This window comes from Indicator indicator, chromosome 1 (genome assembly GCF_027791375.1).
Source record: "Indicator indicator isolate 239-I01 chromosome 1, UM_Iind_1.1, whole genome shotgun sequence".
NCBI lineage: Eukaryota > Metazoa > Chordata > Aves > Piciformes > Indicatoridae > Indicator > Indicator indicator.
Genome location: NC_072010.1, coordinates 69,570,041 through 69,586,911, shown reverse-complemented (window position 1 = coordinate 69,586,911; position 16,871 = coordinate 69,570,041). Strand labels below are relative to the sequence as shown.

Sequence of the window (16,871 nt, the reverse complement as noted above, 5' to 3'; positions counted from 1 at the left end):
ATGACTGCGAAAAGAGAGAAATTTAGCTGTTTGTGATGGTGGAATGTGGTAGGAAAAACATTGCACCTGACAACATTATTTTTATTTGCATCAGGACTTATGCAGGCACAGAGCAGGGATTGGTTTTACTGCTGGGTATACCTTCCACAGAAATGGAAGCTTCTTCATCATAGTGAAAAGTCAGAGACAAGAAGAAATATCCTCAGAGCAGTTCATGTGTAAGGTGTTACACACAGCTGCATATATCTGCAGGCCTTCCCTGTTGGCAAAAGATCCAGCTATAGATTTAAATAGAACATTGAATTTACAGAGAAGTAGGTTTCTGTTAAGACTTTCCTTCAGAATGTATCAAAATGCTACTACTGCATCTACTGAATCTGCTCCTGAGAGAGTATGTGTGACACAGAACTAGAAGCAGCACTGTAATAGAACAGGCTGTATGAAAAAACAGCAATTCAGAAAAGCCAGAAAGAATACACCTGGTTCTGAATGGAGTTTATTCAGTCCCATTTTATCTTTAAATGATTCCCATTATAATATTTTCATTTTCTTCAAAGTTAAAACCTAGAAATTTTAAGAGTTGCTGTCTGTCATAATTAGTGAAGAAAGCTGGAGCTTTTGTAGAAACACATAAACACCTTGTGTACTTCATATGCTTAGCATTCTTGCAGGGACTTGTTCCTTCTTAACAGCTAGACAAGAGATGGCCTGCCTGGTCATTTGAGCAGGAATTTGCATTGAAGGAGGAGGAGACAGAAGAGGAAGAAGGAGGAAAGCAGGCAGTGCAAGAAGCAGCGTGGATGACTCAATATATGTCACACTTCTGAGTCAGTTTGGTGAAGTAAGACCCAGCAACCGGAAGTGCCATCTTTGACTACTGTAGAAACTGGTGATCAGCTAAAGATTCTTCACAATAGGATGGGATACTCCTGCTTGTTCTTTAGTTTAAATAATTCCTTTTGTCCTTCCACAGTGCTGTAAAAACTGTGGTAGGTTGAACAGAAAGAAAGAAGTAAGGGAGCAGAAGTTTAAGAATAACTTGCTAGAGGCATGCAACAGATGATAGATCCTTCTCCAAACACGTTAGGGATAAGAAACATACCACAGAGTACTGACAGTCAATAGATCTTTCAGGTATAAAACCCCCTGTGAGATGGGCTGTGGGAAGATACAAACATAGCAAGAGAAAAAAAAAGTTTATTTTTGCATTTGTGGTCATCCTAAAAGAGCATGGATTTCAGTGCCAGTATCCTTTCTTATGATTGACCTTCTGTGGAAGGCTCTGTCTCAAATTGACAAGTCAGTAAAAGAGGCAGTTAAAGAACAAAATGATCCACAACTGGCTGATATGTTTTCTTTTGTTGTAATTGTCTCATTTGGGACCAAAAGACCAGAAAGTGATGAATGTTTCTTTTATCCTCCCTAGGAGATCAAAAGAAAGCCTAGAAGTAGAGACCAGTGAGCCTGGTATCTGCAGCAGGCAGCTGCATAGAAACTGCTTTTAAAAAATGGAGCAGCGAAAGATAAATTATGCAGGAAAAGAGCCAACAGTGACTTTTGTAAAGAGAAGTCATAGCTCTCAGATACTGGAAGTGTGCTAGAATTGCACATGTGTGTGCGAGCACCCTGGATACAGGAGACACAGTTGGATTCAATCTGCCTTAATTTCCAAAAGGCATTCAGCAGAGGCTGTTGATGAAGCCAATCTGCCATAATGTGTTTATTCTCACACGCGTAAGTAAATAGATAAAAGGTAAATGCTCAGTTTCTCAGGTGGAGGAAGATAGCTACTGGAGTCCCACACTGTTGTCTGCTTGGTGTGTGTGTGTGTGTATATATGTATCTGGACAGAGGGAAACAACAGTACAAAGCTATCCAGGCTAGAACACAGAGATGTTAATTGCAAAGAGTGGCAGAAGGATGTTGTGATAGTGAATGGCTGAATTACAATAAGAGTGGAAGAAATTTATGGTAGATAAATGTGAAGAAAAATTAAAATGAAAATGGTGTGTACTTGGTAGCTGACTGGGTTTACCTGAATTTTAACAATCAATGATGAGATCCTGGGATTTTACTGCATAGGTCTGGGGGAAATATCAGGTCAGTAGCACTCAAAGAACAAATAGATTATCAGAAATTAATAGGAAATTATTAACATGAAAAAAGAAATGTTTTAGTTTATAAATCTGTAGAGCACCTATATTTTGATAATTATATGTAAGTTCTGTTCTCCCCTCCCCACCTTATAAAGGCTGTAGGATAACTGGAGATAGTCAGAAATACAAAATCAAATTCCATCTAGGAGATGGTTAGAGTCACTAAGACTGTAGCTTGTGAAAGCAGGAACTGGGGAGGAGTGTGCTAGAGGTGTAAAAAATCCCTGGTGCTTGACAAACCAAATAGGAAATGTTCACTTGTTTTTTTTTTTTTTTTTTTCTTTTGGTATAATAATTAGGAACTGTCAGGTTAATCGAGCAGTTTACAGGCTCAGAACAAGCTAAAGACAATCCCTGTATTGCCTGTGTTCTGTATTAGCTGTGTAATTCCTATATTAACCAGTAACAAATGCAAATGATGACTTTAAATTATGGACACTTATACTGGAAACCACTAACAGAAGGTTTTGTTTTCACTTCTGCAGGGAAACACGACATCAAAAATGTTGGTTTTGTGTAATATCACAACAGCACTTCTGTTTTTAATTATTGTAGGTAAGTTCATTGGTGGCTATGAAAGGTCTTGTTTTGACACATTTTTTCACACAAGTAATACTAATTTTCTGTGACAGTGGTTATGAAAGTCAAATTTCTGTGCTTGCCAATGAATTCTTTTAAACAGTCCTAAAAGCAGGAACCTGTAAGACATACATTTGAACATGAGGAAAAATTTCTTTAGTGGAAGGATTGTCAAGCACTGGCAAAGGCTGCCCAAGGAAGTGGTTGAATCATAGAGGTTATTAAAAGAAGTGTAGCTGTGGTGCATAGGGTCATAGTTTAAGACAGGCTGGAAGAATTGGGGCTGTTTAGCCTGGAGAAGAGAAGGCTCTGAGGAGACCTTAGAGATATATCTCACTATCTGAGAGGGAGTAACAGGAAGGCTGGAGAAGGACTGTTTAGAAGGGCTTATAGTGATAGGATGAGGGGCAATGGTTTTAAACTAAAGCAGGGTAGATTAAGGTTGGACATAAAGAAGAAGCTCTTTACAATGAGAGTGGTAAAATACTGGAAGAGGTTGCTCAGGGATGTGATTGAGGCCCTGTTCCTGGAGACATTCAAGGTCAGACTAGATGTGTCCCTGAGCAGCCTGATCTCATTGGAGGTGTCTGTGCTCATTGCAGGGGATTTGGACAAAATGACCTTTGAGGGTCCCTTCCAACCCAATGCAATCTGTGAATCTGTGGTTTTGCAGTGGATTTGGTAGTGTTAGGTTAATGGTTGGGCTTCATTATCTTACAGGTCTTTTCCAGCCTAAACAATTCTATGAGTCTATATTTTATGTACTAACTTACCACAGAAGCATTTAGTTTGGAAGGCGACTCTTAAGATCATCTAATCTAGTCTCTATGACCTCAGTTGCTACTGCTTGTTTTTGCCTTTCAGCTGTCAACCAGCAATCCAGTTCATGTTTAAAACTTTTCATATGGCTCATATGAGTTGCTGTCATAATCTTGTCTTTCCACCTGGAATCTTGCAGCAGTGCCATGCTGTTAAAAGAAAAATTTAATGAATCTTCATTCATTGAATTTCTAGTAAGATCAAAAAATAATGAATTTGCTTGCATTTCTAGCAACCTTTTTGATTGGAAGTCATTTGGGTTTGGTTTGATTTAAGTTTTTGTGCCTGTGGACAAGCTGCAGGGTTCACCAATCCATTGCATGGTCTGGGTTTTGGCTAAGTAAATAATCATACAAAGAGATAATTATTTGACTGCCCATCTGCCTAGTAACAATTTTATTGTCTATTTAGTTATGTGTGTACCTTATAATGGAGGGCCTTGGGGGAGGGGATTTTAGAGAAAATGAGACGAGAAGTGTGTGGGGAAAACACCAAACAAACCAACCAAACAAAAGAAACCAAACCAACCAAACAAAACCCTTCAAAACCAAAACCCACACCAAAAAAAACCCAAAACCTGAAGGGAAAAGACACTATTTCAGAATATTAGCATTTAGTGGCAGAAAAAGGCTTATCAGTTCCTGTGATCATAGCATTTCATAACCATCAAAGATGTTATGGGGCAATCAGTACAAGTAGATAAGCAATTTAATGTTTTGATAAGTAATTTGTAAAAGGTGAAGCGGTGAGAACTGAATGATGCAAAATTATCCCTTGCTGGTTAAGGGATGCTCACTATGAAGAGGAGCAATAAATAAAATCAAATGGTTGTGGAAGAGCATGGAAAGGTAGTACACCTGTAGCAGAAACATGTCCATTGTGTGTGATGTTAGCATGAGGTTAGTTAATAGCCACTTGGGGAAAGTGCTACTTGGACATCTCTGAATGCTCTCTGGAAGCATTAGCCCTGTTACCAGCGGTGGTCAGAAAAGCAGAATCTTGGGAAAACAGTAAAGCAGAAAATGGAAAACTTCATTATATTACTCTGTGTCCTTTTGGTGAGTGTGCATCAATTGAACTCTGCAATTCTGGTCATTGCATCTCAGACTGTATCAGAAGAGGTAGAGAGATGAGTGACAGTGTTGCCTGATATAGGATGTCTTCCATATAAGAAGTTATTAAACGAATGAGGACTCTGAGGTAAAGGAAGGAGACAAGAGGCAAGATGCAATGGAGATCTATAAAATTGTGATTGCCATAGGCTAGGCAGATGAGGGAAGGTTTAGTTTGGTGTTTCTTGTAACAAGAAATACATGATACCCAAAGAAATGATAAAATCCTGTGAATGGTTTTTCATGCAGAACTTGAAAGAAAGGGACCAAAAGCAAAGTATTACTCTCTGTTATGCCCTACTCTCTTTTCTTACACATTTGCCACTGGTTGTTAACAGAGACAAAGTTTTAGGCTAGACAGACACATGACTCTGCAGCTGTTCTTATGTTCTAAGGAAATAGTAATCTGACCATAATACCCAGAGTTGGTGCCTTTTTGTCAAACTGAAGGAAAAAAAAAAGAAAAAAAAACCCATGGTGTTGCTATTTTCCTGTATGAATCTCCCTGGCTCAGGAGTAAAGAAAATGAGCTCATTGGTAAGTGCTTGTAATGATTCCTTTCTAAATGCTCATGAAATGATGGATGAATTGAAATTTCTGTGGCAAATTTAGTATTTGTGCAACAGCAACTTTCATTCAGTGTCCTCTTAGGATATTTGAGTACTGAAGGCATAGCCTGTCTTGAAGATTTGCTCTACCTACTCTTAAGTAAAGTTAGTGAATAGACATTAAATACAAAATTCGTCTGTGTTTGTGTACATGTGCATGAACCAGACTGGAGAAATACAAGTACTTTGGTGATTCTCTTCTGAACTAAAAAAGTGCAAATGACTGTCTGATGCAAGTGAAGAGATTCTACTGAATATAGTTTGCATTCAAAAAAACTCTTTTAGTGGCATGACTGCATCTGTATATCTCTAAGTAGTACTTTAGTAGATGACTTGAGAATGGAGGTGAAAATTCCAATGACTTTGTAAATGTAATCAAGAAATGAGCTTGGTATATCTTTTTACAGAGTTTGAGTTTTTCTTTAATGTTTATCTCTTTCGTTTAGAGAAATGTGAAGCTTATGATGTGATGTTGAGGCAAAGTCTTGTGCCTGATGGGCAGCCTCTGGCTATTAGATGTTCAGTGGAGAAGAACTTGAAAAACGGAGACTACAACATAACATGGTATAAAGTTGGTAACCAGACAGCTGTGCCTAGAGACAAACTTTCTAGAATTCATCAGCAGAAGAATTTAATTTGGTTTCTTCCTGCAATGTTAGAAGATTCTGGAGATTATGAATGTGTCATAAGGTGAAAGTTAAAAAAAGTTACATTGCTACAGAAATTAATTGCAAAGGGGAAAACCTTTATAAAGCAAGTAGACTTGGGGGGAGGTGAGGGGGGCAGTAAGAGAAATAAATGGAAGAGTGTGTTCACAAAACTAAGTTGAAATTGGGGAAAGTAAGTCTAGTTTTGTGGGGGGTTTTTTGTTGGTTTTTTTTTTCTAGTAGGCAAAAGAAAGCATTAGAGAAACTAAGCTTCTTCAAAAAAGAATGCAATATATTTTTCAGTTGGAAAATATGCCAAATAGGTTAATTTGATTATGTTATATTAATTGCAGGAATTTGACAACCTTCAGGAAAATGTGTACAAAAGTAACAGTCTTTGAGAGGATTGATGGTTTATGCTTAAATGAAAAATTTGCTGTAGAGGAAGTGATATTCACATCATCATCTGCAAAGGTTGTGTGTCCACATTTGGATTATTTCAGGAATGAGAAGCATATTCAGCCTGTTCAGTGGTATAAGGTGAGAATCCTGTGCTTTGTACTGTTGTAACTCCATTACTTAAAGTAATCACTGATGTTTGTGAACTGTAGTAGGAAAATGATTTGTTATAAATGAGAGAAAAATGCTTTTAAAACAAATTGGAATATGATTAAAACTTATCTTTTAAAAGTGCATACAGATGTTTTGATTAGTGGCATAGAAATTCATCTTCGAGGTAGGAGAGATGTTGATGCATGTATCCACCAGGTGGCATCTCCTTACCTGCTAGTGACATGCTGCTGTGTATTTTTTTCTGTGCAAAAACACTTAGTGTGTCATTTTTAAGAGATGACGTACCTATGGTGTGGTTTATTATTTAATTAATAAACACCACGTTGTGTTGCTCACACTTCCTTGAAGGCTCTTTCCTTTACAATAATGTAGTGTCTTCTACAGCATTCCTGCCTCATGGCCATGCAGTCCATATGGTACCAAGAGTATTAAAGTACTTAACATTAATTATTGAGTGATTATCCATAAATGAATGTTTTTATGAATCTTGACACTTGCATTTCAATTTCTTATTGAAAATTTCTACTTCAGTTTCTAATATTGAAAGTTGTTTTCTATAGGAAGTATATTGGAGTATCTTTGAATTAAAAGCCAAAGTAATGTATATTTTGCTCTTTATCCCACTACCCTCTCGATTCCTCAGCCTCTGCAAAATATCTGTTCTTATGCTGTATAATCCATTGAAAATTCAGATTGCATTAAAGAGAGACAAATTCTGGAGAGAGAGTGGTATGAATTAACAGAGTTCTCTGCACGTGTTTAGGAGTGCCAGCTGCTGGAAGGGAAGAGGTTTGCCTTCTCAGACAGTGACCTTATAATTTTCAATGTGACTGTACATGATCGAGGAAACTATACATGCGAAACAACATACACCTACAATGGAAAACAATACAACATTTCACGAGATGTCACTCTGACCGTAGAAGGTAAGCAGGTAATTTTACTGTGTTTGTGTTCATAACAACTCCAAATTTCTGTCCAAAGGCAAAAGCTAAAAGACCCAATTTGAGGATATACATGCTTAGGCCTCTTGCCTTTTACCTAAATATATAAGGAAAAGAAATACTGACTGAGAGTTTACATATTTTTTTCTCTGTTTTTGCCACTGTGTCAAAGATTCCTTCCCCTGGTCAAAGTTGCAGAATGTCAAAGTCTTGCTGCCAGACCATCTGCCCGGGTCCCTAAACAGGTGGCCTGTAAGGCTCGATAGGCACAATTACTTTCTGCTGTAGCTGCATCCTCTGTACTGCCTCTCTTGCTTCCCTCTCTTTTACATTGTCCTCTTGATGTAACAACAGTGATCTAAACAAGTCCAAGTTATTGCAGTATCTTGACTCTGTGTCCAATATGATTCCTTCAGACTTTTCTCTCTTATATTTTTGGTTTTAACCTCCTTAGTACAAGAACTGCTGATCTCTGTTATTCTATGTCTAGCTCAGTGGAACCTGGTTTATGTTGGGGGGCTACTAGTCCAACCAAAAAAAAAGAGAAGACCTAGCTGTAAAACTTGAACCCCTTTGTTAGCACAGCATTATGAGATTGATACTGGATCACTGAAAAAGCTGTGCTGTATTGAGTTATGAAATTGCCAATAATGCTTTTATGTTCCAGGTGATAAAAGACGTTTTCAGCTTTACTAATAGATTACATTACCATTTAATGGTCTTCTTTTGTGCTTGCCTGTTTTGCCTGTGTATGTATATATATCTCATGATTATGTATCATACTGATTAGATGTCATATGTATATGACATGGATAAGCAAAATATGAGGACCGTAAGGTCAGATCAGATTAAAGGCCATTCTGTCTCAAAATCTGTCCCTAGAACTTCCCTCGGTGTAAATTCAGCTCCTGCTACTCAGTAGAAGCAAAATCCATCACTCCTTTGCTGTAAATGACTGAAGGCAGCTTAGTTGTTTTAAAAGACTATAGCTGAGTAGGCTTGCACTAAAGTGGGGTCCCAACAGTAGCGCAGACCTAGTTTCTAGAAGAGGAAAGGAAGGATGTATATGAGACAATCCTATGTGCTCAGGTTAAGGGGCTCCAATGAGATGCATTATGACTTATTTCTGTTAACATGTGCTCTTGGAGAAACTTCCTTAAACTTTGATTTTGTGATAGGAAGTGTTCTAAAATGTCCTACAGCTACCTCAGACAGCTGGAAATGGTATGTGTGCTGGAAATGGTTTGTGTGTTTAGTGATGGATGTCCAAGTTGGGATTCATTTAGCTGTACTGAGATATTTCTAGTCTAAACATCTAAATCTCCCTCTATTCACTTTTTATAGTCTGTAGGAAGAAATACGCTTTCCTGCGTGTCGTATATCTAGCTATAATGTAAACATGTGAAAGGTGCCACTGGTGGTGTACTTCCTTATGGATAGTGCTGTGGGAAGAATTGTAGGGCCTTTACCTAGAGTACAGAAATTATATTTCCCCTTTATAATAGTAAGTCTGAAAAGTACTCTGAAAGTATAGTGGTGCCAGTTTGTATGTGTGGGCTTCTGGGTGACGGGTTATCCAGATTGGAGAGGAGTAATACTGTAGATATTTACCCATGTCCTTCTCAGCACCTGTGCATGCATGCAATATTAAAAGATTTATTTTTTTTTTATGCCATGGGACAGCCAGGCCACAGCAAGTATGTGGAAATTTGTGGTGCTAAATTTTGGAACAGGTGAGGAGAAGAATAGTTTAGTTTTAAATCAGAATTAATGACTGTCTGAGATATGTCACTTTCAGTATTGAGTGGTATCTTTTATAAAATCACTGATCACTTTGCCCACAGTTTGGTTGGTTGGTTGGTTACAGTTTGGGATGTTTAGGTTGTACTTGGGTTACAGGGCATAGAACAGGCTGCATCTGCCCTGTGTTTTCTGAAAAGCACTTTCTTTCTTTTGATTAGTGAGCCCACCAAAAAAACCACCAGAAATATCTTATCCAAGAAACAACTCCATTGAAGTGGAACTTGGTGAGTGGTTTTCTTCATAAAAACATGATTTTGTATCCCAGTGAAAATTTATACTTGCAGAGTGCCATATTTTGTTGGTTGTTCTGTTTTGTGTTTTTTACAAAAACTAGTTGAGTGACCAGCTCAATTTCTTTATGTTTATCTCAAGGAGTGTTGGGGAATGAGAGAGGGGAAGAAACAAGACATGTTGCTTACAAAGTCCTAGGGAAATTTCTATGGTGTGAAAAAAATTGTAGGGAACCCAAGTGATTCTCTGTCACATATGTTGCTTTCCATTCTGAAAAGAGATTTCCACTCTGAAAGAGATTCTAAGAATAGATCCATCTTTGAATCTGCAGGGAAAGTGATGCTCCATTGAGAAGAGTCTTCCATCCTACCAGTCTCTTTGTGAACCTGCAGATCACTGTGTACATAGACCCTTTGTTACAACAGCTTTTCTGAAAGGTTGTGGGACCATCCTTATCTGGTCTGTGTAGGAGTCTGTGAAGAGAATATATATAAACTAATATATTATATTATATATAATGTATAAACTAATTATATTATGGAAATTAACTTTTCACTTTAACACAATTTTATAGGCTCACAGGTTACAGTGGATTGCAATACAACAGGTGCTGATGGGTACGATGTGTTTTGGACAGGCAACAATGAGCATATTGATGTATTTTATGTGAGCAGAATTTTTGCAAGTCCTTATGCGTAAGTATGCTTTCAGATTAGAAAATGCCATTTTGGCAACCAAAGTGAAACTTTGATATTAAAATATTTAGCAACATATTTTTCACTTGATTAAATAGCTTTCCTTTTAAAAACTGTTGACACTTGCCTCCTATTTGCTTTCTGCTTTGAAGTAGAAACTTTGAACATAGTAGGCATGTGGACTTCACATGTGATTGTGCTTTTTTTGGTCATTGTGAAAAAAATCTATCTTAATTTCCAAGCTTGGGAAAAAAGCATTTTGTAGACTTACAACCTCATAATTTTGATTCAGGTTCTCTTGAGCATGAGCAGGCTTTGGCCTGGTAGAAACCTCTTTCAGTTGCATCAAACATGTCCAGGTACATGATCTTCAAACTGTCTCTTTCTTCTGCATTCTCTTTTTCCTTCAAATCTGCCTCTCTGAAAGGTTGTAGGAGGTCAGACATGTAAGAGGTCAGCTTTTATTTTGCATTTTAAGTGGTACTTAGAATATGTTTTCAGGAAAGAGTAGTGCTTAGCTAAGTAGAGTAGTTAGTTCATTTTGCACTGAGATCTGCTGTTAAAAAGGCAGAGGCATCCCTCCGTTTGCTGGTGGTTAAAATGTGTAGTTCACACATCAGTCACACATCACAATACACATGACTGAGTGTGCAACATGAAGACCATTTTTGTGCTCTTGTGCTAGGTGTGTGGGATGGTCTGTGTCTCTTTATGGTGCAGCCTGACACTTCAGCTGTTGTAAGTCTGTTCTGATCCCTTAGGTGAAACAGCAGTTGAGATGCCATTCCTTGAAGTGGAATCACACTGTGAGTTATAGAATCAAAGAATCGTAGAATTGTTTGGGTTGGAAAAGACCTCTAAGATCAAGTCCAACCGTCAACCTAACACCACCATTAAAACACATCCCAAAGTGCCATGTCCTCATGTTTCTTGAACACCTCCAGGAATGGTGACTCCATCATTTCCTTGGGCAACCTATTCCAGTGCCTGACCATTCCATAAAGAAATTTTTCCTGATATCCAATCTAAACCTCTACTGGCATAATTTCAGGCCATTTCCTCTTATTCTATTGCCTGATACTAGGGACTCACACCTCACTACAACCTCCTTTGAGGTAGTTGTGGAGAGTACTATGAGGTGTCCCTTCAGCTTTCAAGACTAAACAATCCCAGTTCCTTCAGCTGCTCCTCATAGGACTTGTTCTCTAGACCCTTCACCAGCCTTGTTGCCATTCTCTGGATGCACTGTAGGAATTCAGTGTCCTTCCTGTTGTGAGGGGTTCAAAACTGAACAGTATTTGAGGTGTGGCCTCATCAGGTACAGGTGTGCAATCACTTCCCTACTCCTGTTGGCCACAGTATTCCTGATACAGGCCAGGATGCTCTTGGCCTTCTTGGCAATCTGAGCATGCTGCTGGCTCATGTTCTTTTGCCTGTCAACCAGCACCCCCAGGTTCTTTTCTGATGGGCAGCTTCCCAGTCACTGTGCCCCAAGCCTGTAGTGCTGCATGGGGATTTTTTGGCCCAAGTGAAGCACCTGGCACTTGGTTTTGCTAAACCTCATACAATTGACCTTAGCCTGTCCAGACTCCTTTGCAGAGCAGATCAATACTCCCACCCAATATAGTGTAATCTGTGAACTTACTGAGGGTGTAGTCAATCCCCCTGTCCAGATCACTGATAAAAGTATTAAAGAAAACTCACCCCAATACTGATCCCTGGGGAACGTCACCAGTGACTGGCCACCAACTGGATTTAACTCCAGTTGATCTCTGCTGCAGATTATCACATGTGATGTCCTCTCTGTCCCAGACCTATTTACTGCAAGATGACACCCTTGTGCCAGGGCCTCTTTCTGTGTAATATCACACTGTGGAGTTTCTGTCTGTATGTCTGTCTCTCCCTCTTCCCACCTACTCTTAGAAGGGCTGGAAAGCCTGTAACGGGGGTTTGCTTAGATTTGTAAGGTGTATTTTTGTTCTTAAGCCTATACAAAAAGTTATGACTGCAGCTGTGTCTCCCCAAAGGAGTGAGATAATGGCATGATGTTTTCCATGTCTAATCTAAGTATCAGTAAGAGACCTGAACGTTGTTTAGTTTTCTTTCATATAAATCATTTGCTCATCTGTTCTGAAGAGTGGTTCACATTTGCAGATAAAAACAACCATTGCTATGCTGCAGCTGTAGGTGATGAAGCCATTCCAGGGAGGGCTGTGGTTTTTATGGCTCTATTTGTTGTCTTTTTGGACAGGGAGGAAAGTTCTTACGATGGACGCCCTATGTATTCTGTGAAGCTAATAATTTCAGAAGTGAATAGTGAAGATTTTGAACAACCGTTTGTCTGTCAAGCTTCAAATGCCTTTGGACAGGTTGCATCTTATATTATACTAAAACATAGAGGTAAGAAATGCTGTTGTTTTTCAGGCCTGTGTTTGATCTGACTTCCCCAGAAGGGATTTTGATAGCAAATGCTCATATATCATGTTGATAGAAGACAGATGGATTATATTTAGCACTGTGTATGCAGGTACCTGTTCATAGGAAAGGAGTCACTGTAGTAGTGCATTTATAATTGTAAGAAAATGGGTAGGTGGAAGTGAAAGTTACAATGCTCTAAATTTGTGTTGCATATTTGTGAAAGATCAGATGTGGATAAACTCAACACAAAGAACTCACTCTTCTTATATTTTTGTGCAGTTCCTGATATACAAAGATGGCTGACTGGAGGTCTTGTCTCTTTGTTAATGTTAACGTTTATTACTTTAATAATCTACAAAATTTTCAAGATTGACTTGGTGCTTTGGTACCGTGATTCTGTATGTGCCTTTGCAAGTGAGGAAGGTATGTGAGCGTGACCAGGTACGTTAGTGTAACTAGCTTATTGATTTTGGTTTTTTTATTTCAGTTGCCATTATTTCTAAGCGATAATGTGATTACTCAGTAGAATATGTGTGGAATTTCCTTGAGGAATTTTCAGATATATACAAAGACTTCTGCAGGGGATGGATTTTTTTCATACATACTGGTAAAATAGTTGAGGTAATAAACATTGCATGATACTGAAGGCAGCCATGGTGAGATAGGTCAGAAAGAACAACAGGTTATCCAAAAATTATCATCTTGCTTCTTGGTTTTCTGTAGTGTGTGTCTTTGCATGTAGATTTATGGTCACTTTGATGATGATCAATAGGTGTCAGCAGAGCTACATCCTGTAAACTGTTTAAAGATGTGTGTAACTGTGAGAGCTGAAATCCCTGTCCCACACCAACAATAACCAGGCTAGCTCAGTCTGGACGCAAATGAAAGCTGTATTTACAAGCAAATCTAAAATCTATGATAAAATGCAATGAATATGTACAAATATACACTATTCACAACATTTACAAATGTGTACAATCAACATAAAAGCACAACCAAGGCCTCTGTGCTTCCCCCAAGTGGCCTCCCCCCAACCAGAAGGAATTTCCGCCACCCCCCAGCAGAAGGTAGAGAGTCAAGAAGCAGAGAGGCTGTTAGACTTAGCTTGTCAAGGTCAGTGTGTTATCTTCAGCCAGAAAAGAAGAAGAAACTGGCAGACAGAAAACCGAGCGAGCAAACCGAGTCCCAGACTGCCCAAACTCCCCAACCTTGTTTTGAGTAGTAGTTCTTAAACGTTTCTCTCTCCAATGGAAGTGTTTAGAATAATCATTATTTCGCTTTCTTACACCCAATAGTGACTTATTTACATTCTTTCACTTTCTGTGCTTGAATTTTATGAAGAAAAATTAAAAAGACAGTCTTAAAACCATCACAATGTGCTTTAAATATTTATATTGATGATCAGATTCTCATTTTCTTGGAGATTAATTTAGTTGTTTTTCTTCTTTTGTTCTTCAACTTTTCTCTTTTACCCCACACTTTCCTTCTAAATCCTGTTATGATGTTTGCATGCCAGAGAGAAAAAACACTAATAGCTTTCTATTCTGTGATTCTTCTTATGCGTTTTGATTGCTGTGGTGTAGACAAATACATTGGACAGGTGTGAGAAAACTCAATTAAGTGCAACATTGTAGGTATTTTGCTTGGCAGTGCTCAGAATTACACTGCCTGAAGTTCCCCATAGCTTGAAAGTAAATAATTTACATGCATTGAGGTACTTAATGTTTACTTATGGCTGTTCTAAATGTTTTCACAGGAAACTAATTTTAACTTCTGCTTAAAAGTTCAGTTTTCCCAGAGCGCATCAATAGAGTTCTAACAACAACAACAAAAACCAACCCCCCCCAACCAAGTGAAGAAACCCCAACCAAACAACAACAAAAAAGTAATCAAAAAACCTGTTTTTTAGCTTGAGTCAAATCTGATCTTGGCTTGACTACTTCATTTGTGTTTATTATACAGTTTTATCTCTCAAAACCACAGCTGCCTTCTGCTCTTTCCTTCTACTTGCCTTTTCCCACAAAATGATTACAAGAAAGAACTGCCATTTGTCACCCTCCTTTGTGGTTAATCAGAAGTGGAGTTCAGTTTGTTTCAGGACAGGTGGTGGAGAGAGCACTGTGAGAGGACACTTTGTTAATGTCCTGGCAACTCTAGGGATGGGGGCTCCTTCCTGCAGTTCCCAGGAGCTGCATCCAGCTTTGTTTGTTCTCTATGGCTGATACATTTCTTTTGATTTGTAGAGAATTTTTGTATTTTGATATTGTTCTGTCAAGTGAATCAACTTCCCTTTATTATTTTTAAACAATCCAAACTTAAACCTTGCAATAAAGGCACGTCACTGATTTTTAGTTTAATACAGACGTTTGTGTTTGTTTTAGATGGGAAAGTCTATGATGCCTATGTCCTATACACAAAAAGCAGTGGAGACAGAAGCTTCTATCGTCTGGAAACCTTTGTTCATAGAATACTCCCTGATGTTTTAGAACAACAGTGTGGGTATAATCTCTTTATATTAGGAAGGAATGACTTACCAGGAGAAGGTATGTTTTAAATAATAGAGTTAATAGGTTGTCTTTTGACACATTTTTCTTGGGTTAGAAGATAATATAATACAATTTGTTTATTTTAATGGATATTTTTTCCAGTTGCCCAATAGACAATTAAAAATCCCCCCTGCCCACCGACAGAACAGAAAATTCTGTTCTGACATTATGAGGGTATGCATTTTCTTTTTAGTGATAAATAAATGAGGATTCAACAGCATTAATAATACTGTTGAGGTTTTTTTTTAATTATATTTGCTCTTGGGGACTGAAGAAAACTTTTATCTGTAGTTTTGTGCAATGGATCCTGAATAACAGTATGGAGATCTTAAACCTACCAGTCCTCTGAGCTAGCCACTGCTCCATATATATGCAATTTTGAAGTTTTATAATTTCTATTCAGACTCTGATTTTTTTTTTGTTGTTCTTCATTACTTGCAGCTGCAGTCAATGTTGCTGATGAAACCCTTAAGAAAAGCAGAAGACTGATGATTATTTTGGGGTCAGAAACCTCTTGTTGCCTCTTAGAAGACACCTCTGAACAGCAACTAGCTATGTATAATGCTCTCATCTGTGATGGGCTTCAAGTGATTCTTATAGAAATGGATGAAATACAAGACTACACAAGTCTGCCAGAATCTATCAGATACATTAAGCAAAAACATGGAGCTCTCCAGTGGAAAGGAGACTTCTCAGAGAAATCTTGTTCAGCAAATACAAGATTCTGGAAAAGCGTGCGCTATCGAATGCCATCTAGGAAAAAAGTATCTTTTTCTGAAGTGTATCTGTTGCCCCTAACTTTGAACAATTCTGCAGCAAAGGGAAGTTGAGGCACTTAACAAAATAACACTGAGGAGGTAATTCTGAAATATGTGGGTTTCACACATATTCTTCGTATTACAAGGAGTGTAATTTATATTAAAGGAGTGAAAACTACACATCCCTTCCCCATGCTACACACTAAAAGAAAAACTCAGTGCAACTTTATTTCTCTTCTGGGTTTTGAATAGTAATGCAGTTTGTTGTGTTAGTCTCACACAGATATGAGAAGTAAATGTGGCTGATGGTGGTAGACTATGTTTATGTGGACCACAACCATTTAATAATATCAATGATGAAGCTTCTTAAAGGGGTTGGGGAAATACATGATGTAGCAGGTGTATTTAAAACTCCTCACAACACTAAATGTGTTTCAGCTGAACAGTTGGTACTGAAAGTGGTCATTGAATGGACACATGGAGTGGGATCCATAGCTTTTGATACACTTGTTGAATAATTTTGTTATATCTGGTCTATGGGGTGTTTCTAAACTGATTTCAGATAACTTGCAAACTGGAAGCTTTCAGCTTTGTAAACTGTGCTGCTACTTTGGAAGAGAGAGGTTCTCATTCTGTGTCTCAGCTGTGCTAACTATAAGCATGGAAGTTCACTGAGAATTTATCAAGTAACTGTGCTTGGACTGGATATCCTGAAGAGAGCAGGAAATGGCCAATTCTGAAACATGGCCCAGTGCTAGTGGCAAGAAAGAGTATCTTGTCTACTTGTGAACAAGAAAATTGGAGGCTCAACCTGCCTTAGGGTAGTTTGGTATTTCTGGAGCCAAGTTCATTGTTCTGTGTGTATCACCATGAGAAAATTAGATGCTGCTTCCTTTTCAAGGTGGTCTGAAGTGGTAAGAGTTTTCATGTTTCAGCCTTGAAGGGCACCATCTGAATGCAAATGTGAATTCTGCATGCTTTT

At 38.3% G+C, this 16,871-nt stretch overlaps 1 protein-coding gene across 1 annotated transcript; it reads left to right on the top strand.

Annotated features, from left to right (window-relative positions):
• LOC128966923 (interleukin-1 receptor type 1-like) lies at positions 1 to 16,141 on the top strand. The gene is given in 11 exon segments (XM_054380883.1): positions 1 to 48; positions 2,642 to 2,711; positions 5,721 to 5,964; positions 6,275 to 6,461; positions 7,258 to 7,420; positions 9,400 to 9,465; positions 10,047 to 10,167; positions 12,419 to 12,567; positions 12,865 to 13,008; positions 14,967 to 15,128; positions 15,573 to 16,141. Coding segments are annotated over 11 exon segments (1,743 nt in total). The 3' UTR covers positions 15,962 to 16,141.
• The last annotated feature ends 730 nt before the right edge of the window (positions 16,142 to 16,871 follow it).